We start from the raw sequence: 18,385 nt of genomic DNA on the forward strand, positions 1-18,385 counted from the left end.
CTGAAGTATCATTAAAAATTAACATGAAGGAATTCAGCTGCATTTTGTAAAATTAAGTTGAGCTGACAGATTTTTTTTCTTCACTGAAGTATTTTTTTGCTTCTGTTCCATCTAATTAAGGACTTAAATGTTTTGACCTAACCATTGCCAAACTCAAGTGTTTGTACTTAAGTTTGTCCCTTGCTAAAGTGAATTCTTAACATAATGGCAAAGAACAAAGCAGCCAGACTAGTTACTAAAAAGAATATGCATTTAAATAAGCCATTTTACTAAGCAGTTAAGAAAGAGCTTGTATATACAATTGTAAGTTTTTTCCCCTCTGCACTGTTTAAAAAAAAAAAAAATGAAGTGTTTTCCTCTACAGTAGTATATCCTAGATCATTTTGAATTTTGACAGCTTGTACTTTGCAAAGCACCATGTAAGATATCATACTTAACACGATTTCTTAAACACCTACAGATTTTTGCACTGGAATGACACAAGGGAAGTACAATACAAGCATCCAAACTCTAACGGTATTTCTCACCACACCTAACACTCATGGTGTTATCACTAAGGCTGGAAGCCCTAGCCTTGCTAGCCACGGCTGTGGGTTGTAAGTGCAACCTTTCTCTGAGGAGAAATAGTTAATCACCTTTCAGCTTCAGAGATTTCAACAACAACAATTCAGGGTTTGCTCCAATCAGTGTCTACCGTATATGTCCCAGTGGTGACTATAGGTAGAACAACCATGGTGATCTAAAGCAAAAATTAAATGTTAACATGATGTTACTTTTAACAATCAGTTGTATTGTGACAAGCAGCCTGTTATCAGAGTTAAGACTCCCCAAAGTTGTCCAGGCCCACCTATACAAAAAAGTGCTCATCTAAAAATGTCTACTGTATAACAGAAGCTTTTTTTTTTCCTTTTCTTTGCAAACTCCACTTCCTTCATCACAAAGTTAGATCACTATTTGAAAGCACTCTATCACTACTTCTTATGGACAGTGTCATGTATTCTCATTTATTACTTTTTTATTTACTTTAGTTATGTCAACCCAATTTTGAGAATCACATTTGTCATTAGACTGGGAAGCATATAGCTTAGGAACAACATGATTAAAAGTAAAGCAAGAAAACCCAGAAGTTCTGATGATGCCAAAAAAAGAGCATGTCCTAGTCCATTCCTCTAAAGCAAAAGAATCAGAGAATCGGCCTTTAATATACAGAAATAATATACCATTAAATCACATTCACAAAACCTTTGGAAGGTAATTCTGAAGTACTCTGCCTCCACTTATATTTTCAACATGTAGAAAGCCAAATACAACACTGAACTCCTTCTGGAAGAACAAAATGGACTTCCTGCCTTTTACAGCATGTAACACAGTAATCCACCAGGGACTAAAGGTCAATGTTGCACTTTTGGTCATTACTGAATCATTTGAGATTATCTGTGGTGAGGATGGGAAGAAAATCGAAGGCTATGAAAATGCTGCAAATGGCTTGACCTCAAACCAATTTTCATCTCCATCCATCTAACATACATGTGGATAAAAGCCCTCTTTATGAGACATGCTTGACCATTTTTTTTTAATCCTTGTTGCTAGCCATAAATCAGTTAAATATTATATCACTGCAATAAGCAGTACACTTAAATAACACAGCCTTTATTCTTTTTGTGACTGAGCTCTTCAAAGACAAAAAGTATACATATTCACAGAGCAATTACAAAAAAAAAGAAACATTTCACTGTGCTTAGCTCTCTGCATGCTTTGTTAGAACTTCGCCACAGAAAGACTCAGCCACTTACAAAAATGTGTTGCTAAAAATTCAGGGGGTGAGGGGATGTTTGAGGTATAATTAAATCTCTAAACTTAAATATTCAAAAGCCTCAAATGATTAAGGTTAGCATTCTGTGAACTTTGTTATTCATGAGCTATTGAATCCACGTTGAGCACTGAGATATGCATATATTATTAATGCCCTTTTATTTAAAACTAATACACTACAATCTGTTTTGGCAATGGCCACAACAGGAAAAAAAAATAAAAAGAAGAAGAAAAAAAAGGCAACATGCCATTTAAAAGTTTAGGCCTCCATAGTATATCAATGTCAAACAACAGCATGTCAAGCTAAGATTCAATTCAGGTAAGTGCCACTGCCAAATTTTCTTGTTCCCAGACGTGCTTTAAGATTATTTTATTGCTTAAAATTTAATTTGTTCCAACTCGCGTCTCCATGACAACGTTGGCTAACCCTGCAAATCATTTGGGTAATTGGATATCTTATCTTTCTATTGCTCTCAAATCGAATGATTCTGCTAGAACTGCAGCAGCCAATCAAATTTACAGGCCTCTTGAGTAATAGACTCGCACAAGTAGCCACATTCATCTCCCCTTTACCGCCGTATTAACTACCCTGTGACAAACTGTGGAAGTTGGCCTTCAAACTCTACTTTAAATTATAAACACTGTCATTACTAATACTCTCACCAATAGGCGGGGGTGGGAAGGTTTATTCTCAACAGATACTTGAAATTCAATCTGACAAGCGTCAATGGGTAGCACTCATTTCAGCGACAGGAACAATCTCTGTATTTTGGGCTGAAGCTGTCAGTTTAACATGACATATCATTAACAAATAGAGCTTTTCCTCTGCCCCACATTTGTACTACTCATTTTAATTGCAAGGTCAGCCACCCACAAGATGATGATACTGAAACCCCAGAAGACTGGCATGAAAAATCTTTAGCTATGAAAAAACCCAAAACATCACCATATTGCAAGTGGGAGTAGGGAGAAGAAGAAGTAACATAAGTATTAACAGAATCAAAACTCGAAATTATAAAGCTACAGAATGCCAAATAGTTTCCAAAGTTAAAACAGTAATTTTTTTTAAATTCACTGCCTTAACTACATTTATCTGAATCCTCTTAGATGTCAATTTGAATTACAGAAAGGTCAGGTTAATTTAAAGAAGGTATATATGATGCAGAAGTCAACAGGAACTCTTGCCAAACATCTACTACAGGTTTGGACTTCATTCAACTGTAAAGTGAAGTGACTAGATATATTTCAGGTGTCTAATTTCAAGGTTTTCTATAATAATAAAGAGAGGCTGCTGCGAAGCTCTCAATGAACCAATGTACACAACTGTCCATTCCATTTGCAGCTGTAAATCCTGTAGAACCTAAGCCAACTGGCAAGAAATAAGCTGTTGTCAGGATGTTAAAGTGGTCCTTTCACAGATCTTCACTATATCAAGACTCTTCTTGAACTTGACTAAAAAATATAGCTATCAAATTTCTCCTTTAATCCAACTTCAGCCCATCTTGGTCAAGCACTCACAACTACAAAAAGTTTTTATTCAAGTTTTAGTTCCACAACTTACCTTCCACGCCTAAGCTAACCTTCAATACACAAATAAGTGTTTAAATCTTGAAATCAGTACACAGCTTTATTTTACTTTCCAGCACACAGAGTTCTGACTTTTTTTACTTTCCATGAGATGCTGAGCAAGTCCAATGCTGACTCCAATCCAGAAGAGAAGGCCTTGCTACCTTTGCTTCCAGAAGTACAATTTCTTCACACAACACTGGAGACATCTGGACTTGTCCAACATCTCAACTAACTAGTCAAGCAGAAAACAGCAAAGAGCCAGCTTAGACCACCACAAGAGTGAGTTAAATAGGCTCACAGGAGGCATCCGTCAGGTAGCAGAGCAGCCCAAAGTATCAGAAGAACCAGGCTGGGAGCAGAGGTTTTTTTGGGGAACAGCAGGCTCCCCCTTTCCCACAGGACTGAAATCTCATGTGCTCTTACAGTGCTCCAGAAGAAGTGTGGTCTCTAAAACTACCCAGCATACTTTACATTGTTACCCTTCAGGACATTACAAACTAAATTTCCTCTGGACAACTGAGCTACACTATACAAGAAATGAGATACAGAAAAACAGTATATCTGCAACCGCTAAGCCCCTATCAGAAATGAGCCCTCTTGACTTCTCAGTCATTATTTTAAAACTACTTAATATTTTGCCCATCCTCCCTCCCACAAGCTGCATCCAAATTTCTGCATACATGGTCACAGCACTTGCCACACTGAGACACTTTATTGGGATGGTAGTAGAAAATCAGAGCTGAAAAAGTGCCTAGAACCACACAGCTTCTAAAACTTAGAGAACAAAGTTCCTCAAACCAAGCACATATGTTTAGAGTATATAAGTCAATAACAAAACTCCCAGTCAGGATTCAGTCCTTATCAACACTCAAGATTATAATAGCAGTAGAATCTGGATTTGACTAGAAAAATAAGCATGCCACCTGCCAATAAACAAGACATATCAAAACATGGGCCTGAAATATGGAGGAAAAAAAAAATACACTATGTTCACCAGGACTTTAGAAATAACTTCTAAATCAAACTTTCCAAGATAGTCACATGCACTTTTGTATCTTAAATGCAATTTCACCATTTTACAATACTTAGTGTATTCACAGCTCAGTTTCAAAAATTCCTCAAGTCAGAGAAACAACCAAAGGCCTTATAAAGGTGTTCATATCAATGCTTCAGGTGCCATCAACTGACTCACTAATGAATAACATGAAGAGTGACAACTCTTTTTAGCAACTAGCAGAATAATCCGCTACACAGGATTTGGAAGGAAGGTGAATATAATAGAGGTTTTCACTACATGGGAAAAGAGTTTGGAAATCTTTCAGCAAAACCTTGGGAACACGTTAATAAGTTTCTTCCCCATTTTATTATTTTATTATGTATATTCTGTTGCTCACAGAATGGAAAAAAAATAGTAAAGATAGCATCTAGATTACATTCTAATAGAGAAGAATTGATTGACACTGTCAAAACAGAAATTAATTTGATTGAGACTGACAATCATTGCAGAGTTAATAATTACTGGGACAGGATAGAGGAATGAAAAAGCCAATAAGACTTCAGGAAAGCTAATGCCAACTGGTAAGATCAGCTTTATAGGATCTGTTAATGAGCGGGGAGATAAAATAGCATTACAGAGAGTTGACATTTTCTTTATGAAACAATATTAAGGACATGGATCACAGTTAATACACCTGAGAATGGAAGAAGGGACAGAGGAAAAAGGGAACGGATGGAATTGTGCCAGGAAAATTCTTAACTGACTTCAAACAAACAGGAAAGCATACAGGAAGTGGAAACTAGGTCAGGTGAGGCAGTATGAACATATACAGCAGCAGCACACATTTTTGTAACTATGTGCCACTAGTAAGCTACAGCTAAAGTAAAGCTAGTGCTCTACAGGTTGGAATAGTTGGAGAAGAAAAAAAAATGGTCCAGTCCCCTCAATTAGAAAAGGAAAGATATGGTCAAGGGACATAAAGAAGGCCAAATTAAGCTATGTTTTTTTGAATGTGACTTAGCTATAGAAGAATCACTACCAACCACATAACATAAATCACTAGTTATGCAAGGTCAACACTACAGCTTACAGGAAAAGAACAGGTCAGAGTGTTCCAAGTAAAATGTCTTCAAACTGACATGGCCTGATGAAATAAAAAGAGCACATTAGTGAACAGTGAGCAGCAAGCAGACACCTTGCAGAACCCACACATGTCAAACAAATAGGAAACCTCAAAAGGACAATGCCTAATAAACAGAAGGCAGCCAATGAAGGAACAAAGACACTCCAGTTTAATTACCATTCCTTAAGTCTAGGGCATTAAAAAGCCTCTTATCCATGAACATCTGTGTGAAAAAGGGATATAAATCACAACTCAGAAATATTTTTTGGCAGTAAATAACATCAGAATTATGCAATGTCCAAAAAGAGAAAGTAATTATAGCTAAGAGAAGCAGATGATGTTAACATCCTCGCTAAGAATTTAACAGTCATAGCACTCTTAGGAGTAACAAACTGCACAACCCAGCTAAAACTTCAGAGGAAGAAGTATAGAACTGCTTGATGATTAAACCGTGTATGAATACATCATTCTCTTCTGTAAATTAAGAAGGCCTGCATGCATGATAGGCCCAGTATTTTTCAGTGTTTCCCACTAACAAGCATGAAGATCTCTTCATTTGCCCTAATCCTTAATTTGCAGAGAGCTTCAAGCTGAGAAAGACAGAATATGCCAGAGAATAGCTTCAAAACTCACTTTGCAAAGAATGAGAAAGTGGACTACAAAGGAAAAAGGACAGGGATAAACAGGAATAAAAGACCATAGCATGCCTAGACAGGAACATAAAGGAAAAGGAAATAATGGGCCAGGAAGGAATCTCTCGGTCACAGCAGATCAGAAGTTGAATGTAAGTCAATAGCATGTTGTTGCAAAAAAGGCTGCCACCACAGTATGCCAGAGGCTAAGTAAACCCTCTCTGCAGCTCAGCACGGCATTTCCTCCCAGGAGTACCGCACTTCATCAGGGCAACAGCATTCAGAGAATAAACATTAGACTGTAGAGGCATTCAAAATCGTTCTGGAAGGCAGGCGAATGATCTGTTCTCCCTGTCCAAGGTGAAAAAATGCATAGTAAAGGAGCTGAAGCTGTAACAGAAGAGAATGAAGTTGTAACTGAAGAAGCACTTCAACAGCAAGGACATAAAAGCACTCTGCTACCTGGAGAGCTTGTGAGTCACCACTCCTGCGAAGTCTTTGCTAACAGATAGGACAAGCATTCTATCAGGAATGACACCAGTATAGCCAGTCTTGCTAGAGCACAGGGAGCCGCTAGGTACTTTCCAGTTCTGTGATTCTACAGTTCATACTTCAGATTAAAGAAACAGCATAAGAGCTTTCCATAGGTCTTGTTAATTAAAGATTTTGTGTTTGCTTAACTGGCAATTTACAGCCATAATTTGAGGCCACAGACAGCCAGCTGCCTGCACAGTAACAGCTGGAAGCCTTATATCCATTTAAAAAACCAAAAATTTAGAGTGACCTTATACCCAAACTCACACATCAGCAGTGATAAAACATTTCAGCTTTTTTGGTTTTAAACAAAAAACTTTGTTGTAAATGGAAACTATTGTGGTAATACCACAAAAAAAATTATTTTGCTGTTAGTTATTTTTCACAAGAAGTTGTGGGTTTTTCATTCCCTGCCCTCAGGCAGTTAATTCAAATCTATACATTAAAAAAAAAAAATTGAGATCATCATACCATGAAGCAGAAACTACAGCAATTTGAGGGTTTTAGAACACTTAATTTAATAAATAGGCAGATTTCCATAGCTCATAAAAACTATCCAGTTTCAGATGACCTTTCATCTTCTTGACTTAACAAAAGCAGGTTTCCCCATAAACTTACTACCTAAACAAGGCAGCTGAACAAGCATACCCATTCTTGCTTCCCTTCTCCAAAACTGAAAGCTATGTTTTTGTTTTTGCTTGCTAATCCATAGAAGCCTTTAAAATGGCACAAACAGAGGCAGCAGTAGTTTGTTCTCTAAATCAATTTTATCCCCAGCCATCAACTTGATGTTCCAGCACAGAGAAAGAACAGTCTTTCCCTTCTAATTCAAAAATCCATACTGCCATTGCCCTTGCAAACTGCTAAACAAGCAGTATCGGCAAGTCACTTGTGTTCTGTAATATATTTACTGCAAATCCCAACGGCTCGCCTCCTAATGCAGTTTTCTATTGTGTCTGTTCGTGTCAATACACTGACTGGTCACCTTACAAGTAAGTTCCTTTGACCGACTGTTTACACAAACATCAAAAAGCTTCAAGAAGAATAAAAAAGACTGAAGAGAAAAAAAAGAACTTTCATGCTGCTGGGGGAGGGAAACAAAAACAAACAAGCTAACACCCACACACAAACAAAAAACACACAACCCTACAACAAAACACAAATTAACCTCAGTTTTCAAGTTCTGTTATCACATAGCCAAAAGGGCTAGTTAGTTCTTCAGATCACCTGAGAAGTACAAGGTATTTCTAGATAAGCAGCCCCTATACAGAGCCTACCTAACACCCCTTAAAACAACTTTAATTTGTAATTTAATCATCTATGCCAATTTGTTCACCTCTGAAGAACATAATGAAAAGGCAAGAGCAACTCAACCAGTCCTCAAGCAGAGATTAGAATCTTAAACACTGTGCAATTTATCATTAGCCATAGAATACTATTATCATTATCAAAAATTCAGTGAAACCTACCAAACTGATTAATTTCTTTAACTGTTTTGCCCATACTAGAAAATATATTTTATAACAATGAGACTTGCTAACAACTAAAATATGCCTCAACATGTACGAACTTAAAATACTACTACCCTATGAAATAATGCTATAAACATTTTTCTATTCTCATTTCACTTAAATATACTGTGAATATGGTTCCAAGTGAGAAAACTCAACATTGTTTCAATTTATTTTTATGAATCTTGACACAGCAACAGAGCGGGCTCTTTTTTTAAGTACCAAAAAAAGTGAATCACTAGACCTTCTTTCAAAAAGGGACAACCTCAGGAAATAACTGATTTTTAGAACCATTCAGATTTAAACTAGAGTTCAGTTAAGAATAAACTGGGTTTCAGCAAGCTCTAATCTAATCTTCAACCCTCTCCAGCACTACGCCATAAACAGGTCACCAGTGGAGTTTCATATGAGCCTTTACTGCTATCTGTTTCCTGAACACTTTCAGCAGCTCAGCCTGGAAAAGAAAAAACAATGACGGAAGAACTGCAAAGAGACCTTACAAGTCTAAGCGGGCAATGAAAAGAATTGTATATTAACAAAATTTATGTACACAGCGAGTAGCCATCCCTGACCTCAATGTAAAGGAATGGCTCCTGAGCTTATAATCATCATTCAGGAGCAAGAACCTAAATGTGAAAGGTGACTCCAGCAGTTCAGCACTCCCTGGCAGCGAAAAGAGCAATCTGATACTGGGAATTTTACTAAAGGGAAAAAAACAAACCAAAACAAACAAAAAAACAAACAACAACCCACACAACAACAAAACAAAACCAACCAACCAAACAAAAACAACCACACACAACCAAAAAAACCCACACACATCCAGAAATAATATAAATCTCTGCTTCATCTGCAGCCTGAGAACTGCATTTAGTTCTAGTCCCCTCATTTCAACAGGATAAGTTAGAAATGAAAAAGGTTGAACAGAAAAGCAAAGAAGATGATCAAAGAAATCTACACAACTGTGTGGGCTGTGACTGCCCAACCTGAAAAGGAGTCAACAGAGACGGGTTACAACAGAGACATAAAATTTTGAGTGCATTGAAAAAGCAGCTAGGCATCGATAACTTGTCTATTCTGAGAGCTAGGAGACATCAAATAGTGGAAGCATGGTTCAAAGTAAACACAGGTTGGTGTGTGTCCTGCACTTGGGAGAGCCTCCCCACAACAGCACAGCCAGGATGGAAACACACTAGGAAAGAGTTCTGCAAAACAGGGAATGGGTGCCCTGAACAACAAGTTGAATACACATCAGCACTACTCCCTTGTGTTGATGAAGGCTACATCTCACACTAGGATGCAACTGTATGACTGTAACAAGCTGGCTGATTAAAATCAATTGTTCTTCTTTTTGTTGCGCTTGTGTGGCAAGAGGAAGCAGTTGCCAAACTGGAGCAAGTCACTAAATGACGCCAGTAAGATGATCAGGCAATTTGAGCACACAGTGTACCAGGAAGAAGTCAGTTTTGTTTAGTTTCAAGAAGAGGAGGATTAACGGGACAGGAGATCTGACTGTTGACAAAGAGTTGATTATGGAGAAGACTAAAACCTCCTCTGAGAGGTGCACAGCAGAAAAGCTAGCATCACCAGTGCAGAAAGGCAAAGTCCCAATCCCTAACATTCTGTGATTCTGTGTGAAGGTCAAATACTGGAAAGCATTGCCCAGAGATGTCACATAAGATTATCTCTGCAAAATATTTAAGATAGAAATTTGATACTTGCAAAAAGCACAGCCTGTAAGCTCAGGTTGAACATGAGACCGATTTGCATGTACTTCAGAAGTCATTGCTTAGAAGTGATTGCAAGGACTGATCTGTTAAACTAGCTGTTTTGACAAAGAGGTGCTGAAAAATTGGGAATTATCCCCATCTACTGTAGTTTTTCCACTTTCTGAAAGAACTATGAGAACAACTACTATTGCTCAAATAGCTACATCCAGAGTACAACTAAGTAATATGATGTAAAAGACAAAAGGAGTGGTGTTTGACATAATTGCCCTTTGATATCCCTAAGTCTTATTTCAAGCAGAATGATAACAGCTTTGAGTAGAACTAATTAGGTTATCATTTTTAAAATAAGAGTACTATGCACTCTTCCCATAAGTGCCAGTTAATCTGAAACAGTTTTTAAAGGCTTTTACTGTATGCCAGTGGTGACCAACTATCAAACCTGTAAGATCTTCCAGTTTGCATAGGAGACACAACACAATTGTACTGCTTTGCTACAAACACTTAAATGCTGGAATAGGGTGGGATGAAAGGCTATTAAAATACTCAGCTTGATTTGGTATAACAACTAGCAGAAGGAAGAAAAGCATTTCCCCAGAATCTGTTGTAACAAAAGGGGTACTGCACATTCACAAACATCTTACTCTTCTTCTTGCCCAAAAAAATACCAGGATTTTCTTTTGCCCACTTGAACCAATCCATATATATACATATATATACACATATATCAACAGACATTTGGCAACCTAAGTTCCAGCAATGCATGTGGCTGGTAGGAATGCACCTCCTCTCTCCCTCCACAGTTCCATGAGGAACCTGAAACCTGGTAGACAAAGTCTAAAATGTGAGATGATCAAGCAGTATTTAACATATGCACAGTGTTTACACTGTGACATACTTTCACATCAAGTTGTATATGGAGTTGACACAGTAGATGGTATCTGACAATATGGTTATCTAAAAACCACACAGAGGCTTATTTCACACAGTGCCCCGAATCTGTCAGATAACTCCTTAACAGTAATAATGGTCTTGAGCTTGAGTGTGGTTCAAAAGTTGAGAAAGTTGAGGTAGTTATTCTAGTCTTTCCTCCCCATTCAAACTGGCAACTCCAGTTGTGGTTGAAATGGCTGCACTGGTGATAAAACTGTACTCATTTAGAAACCAAATAGTTGTAGAATAAGTACAATTTTGGAGTGAAAAACATTATGTTCCAATCAACCTTACAAAAAACAGATTTTGTAAGCCTTATGTGACAGGGCCAACTGTAAAATGCTCTTGAAGCACTCACTGCACACCACACCAAAACCTTAAGGATTATGCATTTTTCATTCCAATAATTAAAATGCAAAGAGGAAAGAAATAAATTCATTTATCTTTAAATCCCTTTCAACAGCACAGCCATCCTACTCGGGAGCTGTAGAGAGCTAACTAAGCTCCTTAATTCTCTTCTATTTAACCCACTCCTGAAAACTGATATTCTGATATACCCATAAAAGTTTCTGTCCTTTGCTGTTGAGCATTAGAAATGATTCCACAAAACAGTCCAGGCTAAAACATTTAACTCTCATACAATTGGTTAACGTAATGCAGTTTGGGAGTTTGTACACTCTCCTACAAGCCTCAAGGTACCAAATGACAGATCTGCCTCCAGGCGGGTCACAGACATCACAATAACCCATCCAAAGAGACGGAAACCTAGCTGTCACCATTGGGATAGCAGAAACCCACATACTGTAGTAGTTTATATAGTCTGTCAGTTGGTTCAGTAGTGATGAATTTTTCTTTCTTTGGCTGCCTGCCACTGAACAAAAGCTAATCTTGCACCTAAACAATCTAGGCATTAAACGCACAGGAAGCCTTATCTTCTGACTTATGACAGAAGATGACAAACAGAGCCAGTGAAAATAAAGAGGTACTGCCCTAATAGCCAAGAGCAGCAACCCGTTACGTACAGCATGATTTTTAACACCCAACCAACTCTATATCTTGGCACTAACAGCTGATGCATCTGCTTTGCCAGCCAGGTTGTCACAGTGGGAAAACTCTGACTTGGATGGTATAACACAGAAGACAAAGTTAAGACCATTCTGTCTTCTTATGAAAATAACATCTGAATCAACCCTAAATTAATCTTCAGGTGCTTGTTTGTTCCACCTATGCAAATCTTAGTAACTATTCATCTTAAAACAATTAACTCTGAAAATGGCATAAGAATCCACACAACATCCTCCTAAGACCTAACCTTTGAAATTCTTTAAAAAAAAAAACAAAACAAAAAAACAAAAACACCACACACAGAAACAAGACCAAAAAAAAAAGACCCTCACAAACCAGCCACAAATATGCCAGAAAGATTATTTCCTGACCACTGTTCAGCCAGCAGGTTGAAATGCAGCAGCACCTGGACTTTAGGACACACTCCTGCAATTAAGCACTTCAAAATGCCCAAACCGAAGTTGTGAAGGAAGCCTTACTATGGCCATTTCTGGACTCAAATGCAACATATTCAAGTGGAAAGCTCTGCACTGCGACTGTTTGTGTATGGAAAGTTCACCTCAATTAAGTTTATAGCAACATGCAAGTCCTGACTAACTTTTAGTCAACTTGTAACAGATTACTAATTCAAATGAAGACAGAACTGCTGCTGCAACTGTACCAATACAAGAAATCAAGCCTTTCACAAGCAAGCAGACTTCAAGTACTTCATTTTATCAACGTCACTCTACCTTAACAGTGATATATGCACCACACTGCATAAAAAAACCACTGCTGCAGTGTAATTTTTCGGTTTTTTTCCAATCAGCAGCGCAAGCACTACGAAGGGCTTCACATAGAGTGAGTACAGCATCCAAATAGGAGGCAGGCCTTAAAAATATTAAAGCTCGTTCAGTGGAAAGTTTCCCCATCACTGCATTTTTCAGTAACAAAGACGTTGTCAGAAATGACAATTTTTCGTGTCCCCTGATGATGCCTTGCTAGCATTTGGTTATAAGCCATAAAGCAGGAATAATTTCAGCCTGTCAGGAATCTAGCTAATGCCCAGTTTCCCCCCAGAGAGAATTCCTGTCAAACGTAATGAGAGCTCCAAAGGCCCTCTCTACAACATAATGAGCACTTAGGCCATGCTGGTGATCAGCCAGCAAAAAGCATCAATTTGAGCCTGGCTACACCCTTGGGGCTAGACGTCACCATTTTTAATAAGAATTATGATTATTATCTGCCAAAAGCCTCCTCAGAACTTATCGTTAGCCATGGAAATTCAGAAGAATGTCATTGGTAGGTTACAGGAAACAAAAAACCTAAGACCACCTACATACCGACAAACTGTAACACCATTTGGCATCCTCATTGCAGGCATCTAAATCAAAAGTCTTTAACAAGAAGGTGCTACTTTTACTGGAAATCAGAATTACTTAACATGTAAAAGCATAGTATATGAGACTCATATCCAGGGAAACATATTTATGCCTTCAAAAGCTTATTCTTTTCTTAACAATGTAACATGCAGAGCAAGTGTGCTCTAGTTCCCCTGGCTAAAGCCAACATAGGTATAATGCTCTGTTATAAATCTTAAAAGCTTCCAAAGTAGCACTGCCTACTGGCTATGTAATTATAGTTGCCATACATATAGAACATTAAACCCTTGCAACACACAGATGTTGAGGTCAAAGTGGAAACCTGAGTTCTGACTCTCTTTAATCTTATGCGCTTAATTGATTCTATCTAAAGATAATTCCTAGTACATTTACTAAGTCACACATTCTCTTCAAAGATCTTCTGAAAATAACATCCATTTCACACCAAGTAAGGCTCCTATACAGATGTTGGCTTCCTCACAGGTTACAGTGTGCCAAAAACTCATTTAGTAAAATTAAAAAAAAAAAAAAATCCCAGAAAGAAATCTCCAAATCACAATTAAATCCCCAAATTATGAAGTCACCTCACAGAATAACTGATGTTCTTCTAAAACACAAGACCCAAGAAAACCAATGCAGCTACAGTACATAATCAAGTTAAACACTACTCTAGTTGTTCCGTCTACCTATTCAGTGCATTACTTAAAAAAAAAAAAAAAGTTGTCTTAATATTTTTTCTTTTACCAAGATTTTAGATTCAAACAAGTATACCTCTGAAAACCAAGAGAATACCTACCCATGTAGAAAGATAGCATGGAATTATTCTACTACCTTATCAAATGTAATATTTTTAGGGGAAAACAAAACAAAAATCAAAGACCCCAGAGTTACAAAAGCAAACTTCAGCTCTGCAATTCACTCGCTTAATGAAAGTCTTTGAATACGCTGAAGATCCGAAGCCTGAACTAATCAATTTCTTCGCTGTGCCCTAGCCGGTCAGCCATGCTCTTTAATTTAATGAAACAAGAGTTTTAGATGAAATAGCACATACACATAACGAAAGAATTGTATTGTTGCACTTTGAAATGTGTCCAACTGTGCAACTCCATCTAATGATAATTTTTTTTAAAAGGCCATCGATTTCTGAAAGACTTATTGTACCAGTATCTTGATGAAAAAGTGAATGTCAGCATATCTACAGAATACTTACACCCTGCCATTAATGCTTTATTTGGCAGACAATGACTACTCAATTGAGGGTCCTCTGGGCTGAGCAATCATTTAGCTTTTCTTCTCTTATGAGGTCCTTAGTGTCTTGTTCCAGTTCAATACTCTTTTTATTCACCATTATAGTGGCTGTAAGTGTGAATTTTATGGGAACTTGCAAACTCATAGTCATAACTAGAGCTTTCCAAGCCACTAATCTTTTCATACCTTTAAATGGCAAGGATTTGAGCAACTATCACTACAGGCTACACAACCATAAGACCAGTTCTACATATCAAAAGCTCTACCACCAACAAAACAAAACCATGTAAAGCACCGAATTATACTTTTGAAACCACAGACAAGACCTTTCCTATTTCACCAATGTATTTCAGGAACAGTACGAAAAAAACCTGGCATTTAACCTAATCTCTCAGAAATCTACCTCACTGGACAGCAGGTACGCAAAGGTATACTAATCAGCTACAAATCAGCCTATTGATTCAGACACATGATACAGTCATCCAAACATAAACAGAACAGCTACATTTAAATGCACTAGACAGACGGCAGATTTTGTGGTAAAAACAAAATGCCTTACCTGTTTGTGCATTTCAATGTTTAATCCATACGACATTTCATAATACTGCAAATGAAGAAGCACACATTATTTTCTTCTGCTAGCTTACATTGTATTCGGAGATATTTACTGAAATCAATAAAAAACAAATACACTTACCATGACATAGTGCCTCTGCATTTCAGTCTTTTCGCTTGCCAGTTTCTCACATTCCAATTTAAGGCTACAAAATAGATCACACTTTAATGTAATTGTTACATCATTCATTTTGACATCTACCCATTTTCTTTGTATTTTGACAGAAGCAGATAATTTTAAAATATCTCATAAATTAACAAGCAAACACAGGAAGACTTAATTAAAACTTTAAATACAAAGCCTGAACAGTAAATCTAAAAGGCATTTCATGGGTGTTGTGTCAGACCTAAGCTGTTTCCAGAAGCTAAACACAGTCAGACTTCATGTTTTGATAAAGAGCTGCTATGAAGTGCTACAACTTTCAAGATGCAACAGGATCTGAATTTCTCCAAAGTACTTCTCAGTAGTAAAATAGAGATATTTCTTTGTAGATGACAGCAAATTACTGCCAAATAACACAACTGAAGTTTACAATTACAACTTGAGTATGTCTATAATTCTTAACCTTCTAGCTAATGTTATCTTGCCGGCAACTTGAAAATCCGTAACTTTGATTCTCATTTACTGGAAAGTTTATTTTCTATTTTTGCTTCCATAAATTAAGTTGCATTTGGCACTTGCCTATCTAATGGCATCTAAAAACAGTATAATTCTGACTAATTTCACTAAGGGTAAATGCCTCAACATCCCCTTTGCTCCCTGGCAAACTGATTTTTTTTTTTTTAATAACACTAATAAACATCCTAAGGAACAGTTAGTGTGTAAGCCAGCATTTTTCAGTCATAGCTGCAATAGTACATGTTTACACTGCATTTCTAAAGTAATAAATGGTTTAAACAAGTGAACGATTTTAGATAAGACTGAAACCACAGCATCATAGGTAAGAAAGAGGAAGTCTAATCAAAACCAAGCAATTTTTAACTGGGAAACCTGGAAAGATTTTGTTCCTATCCAGATCTTGCAGGTGCACATAACTACAAAATTAAAGAAGATTAATCCCCCTTAATGCCAACTGCCTTTTTTATGCAAGAGCCCATACCCTAAACCGCTGTGGGGACCTCAGCGGCAAGCACAAATACAACAATAACATCTGAAGGACAGCATAGCAATCAGAAACTCATGCCATGGCTTCAGTAGATTAACATCAACTTTGCGTCAGTACTCTAGTACTTGTGTGCTTTAACACTCCTTCTTGGCTCTTCTAAGAACCGCATGTTAGCATTTTATTAAGCTGTACATTAACACCACAGACAAATGAGCAAACATGAGAATTAGCCTCCTTAATGCTCTGTGCCACAGAATTCGCACTGGTTTTCTCTCAATATACTTAAAGTCCTCCACGTAAGGATGCCTAATAAATATTTTTTTTTTTTTTTAATTGCATATAAGCGCCTAACTCCTCCAGTTTCGACGTTACCGGCCTTTCGCAGGTGCCCGGGCAGCACATCGGCAGGAAGACCCGTGCAGAGCAGCAGCGTCATCTCCTGAGCGCCCCGTCCTCCGCGCACCCCCCACCACCGCCGGGATCAGAGCTCCCCGCGTCGCCTCTTTCCAAACCGTCCGGCGGAGGCCGGCAGTGCCGGGGCGGTCGGGTCCCGCGGCGGGACGCAGCGCGACGCCGCACGCCACCGCCTGGACGCGGCCGATCAGTGCAGCCCCCCGCGCCCGGCCGGGGACGGGGCAACTACCCCCAGGCTCTGAGGCGGCCCGCCGGCGCTCACCTGTGGTACTGCGCCTGGAGGAACTGGAACTCCTCCTTGATGCGGTCCAGTGACTCCGGGATGGTGAATTTGAAAGGCTGGCCCGCAGCTTGGTGCGGGGTCTGGTGCGGCGGCCGCCGGTGCGGGAGAGAGAGGAAGGTTCAGACACAGTGCGGGCGCCCCGCGAGATGGTGGGGGCGGCGCCGCCCGTCCCGGCCGGGCCGGAGGGATGCAGGGAGGGATGCGGGGAGGTAGAGCCCAGCCCGGCCCGGCCCGGCCCGGCCCGCCCGCCTCCTCCCCGGGGCGCTACGCACTTGTTACCCACCTTCCCGTCCCTCATCTGCGGGGGACGAGGCTAACCACGCTCTGGGAACCGCTCTGGCCCCGACCCACCCGCTCCTGCCGCCGCCGTCGACCCGAAAGCGGGGCGTGCCGGCTCCTCCCCGCCGACCCCCGCCGCGGGGACACGCCCGACCCAGGCGCCGCGCTCGGCGGGGAGGGGGATGCTATGCTGCCCGGCCCAGAAGCAACCCCCCGCCGTCATTCATAAAGCAAATAAGTTGCCGACGAAACAAAAGCGGTCGGAGGAGGGGGCTCCTACCCTCCCTGGCCGCGCCGGCAGGCAGGATGCACCATTCCCCCGAGAAAGGGACAAACTTGGGGGGGCGCCCGCCACCCCCATAGCCGGGCGGGGGGGCGCCGGCAGTGCGGTGTCGCCCAGCCCCCGCCCCGCTCCCCCACCCGCATGGAGCGGCGACCCGGGCCGTACTTACGGGGTGCCGGCTCTGAGGGAACATGGCTCTGGCCGCAGCGGGGTTCCCTCACAGCGTGGTTCTCACGTCGAGCTCTCCGCCTTGTCCCGGCTTCACACTCCGGGACGCCGAGGAGACAGGAGCGGCGACACTCGCCGGCCGCTTTCCCTTCGCTGCCGCGAGCAGGAGCGGTTGAGGCGCCGCTCAGTGTCCCCTCCGCGGGGACATCCTCCGGCCGCGGCGTCCTTTGTTGCTGTTGTTCCTGGGAGGGCTGGGGTTGCCCGGAGGAGGGGGAGGGACCGCGCTCGCGACGGTCACCGCCGCTCCGCGCTCCTTCAGCTACGGTCCGGCCGACGGGCGGCGCCTACAGCACCCGGGCGCGGCGGAACGGGACCCGACGGGACAAGGGGGTGGGGGACGGCCGCCCCGACGTGGGAGCGAATAATGGGGCTCTCAAAGTGCCGATGCAACTGTAAGGCCGGAAACCTCGGACGCAGGCGACTTCTCTCCCCACTTCTGCCTCCTGCCAAGAGGGGAAAATCCAGGCGGACGAAGCGGTTCGCGGTGTCAATGATGGGACCGTCGCAAGCCAGGGGGGCGAGGGAAAGTCTCCGGGGAGGGCCGCGATGCTCCCGGGCGTCGTCGGAGGGGCCAAGTCATCGGCAAGATACGGAGCGATGAACAAGAGAGGAAGGCGGGAGCAGGAGGAGGAGGAAGGGGGCGGAGGGGGCCTCTGCACAGCCGG

At 40.7% G+C, this 18,385-nt stretch overlaps 1 protein-coding gene across 3 annotated transcripts in view; it reads right to left on the bottom strand.

Annotated features, from left to right (window-relative positions):
* TLE1 (TLE family member 1, transcriptional corepressor) overlaps positions 1-17,741 on the bottom strand; it is a 72,404-nt gene extending 54,663 nt beyond the window's left edge. For all 3 annotated transcript variants that reach the window (XM_080362717.1, XM_080362716.1, XM_080362715.1), the window contains exons 1-4: positions 17,662-17,741; positions 16,910-17,010; positions 15,210-15,273; positions 15,072-15,116 (exon numbers count right to left, since the gene is read on the bottom strand). In XM_080362717.1, coding sequence (XP_080218843.1) covers positions 15,072-15,116; positions 15,210-15,273; positions 16,910-17,010; positions 17,662-17,685 — 234 coding nt within the window. In that variant the 5' untranslated portion in view covers positions 17,686-17,741. The remainder of the gene's footprint in view (positions 1-15,071; positions 15,117-15,209; positions 15,274-16,909; positions 17,011-17,661) is intronic.
* Positions 17,742-18,385: the final 644 nt, after the last annotated feature.

This window comes from Nesoenas mayeri (assembly GCF_963082525.1).
Source record: "Nesoenas mayeri genome assembly, chromosome: Z".
Classification (NCBI taxonomy): domain Eukaryota; kingdom Metazoa; phylum Chordata; class Aves; order Columbiformes; family Columbidae; genus Nesoenas; species Nesoenas mayeri.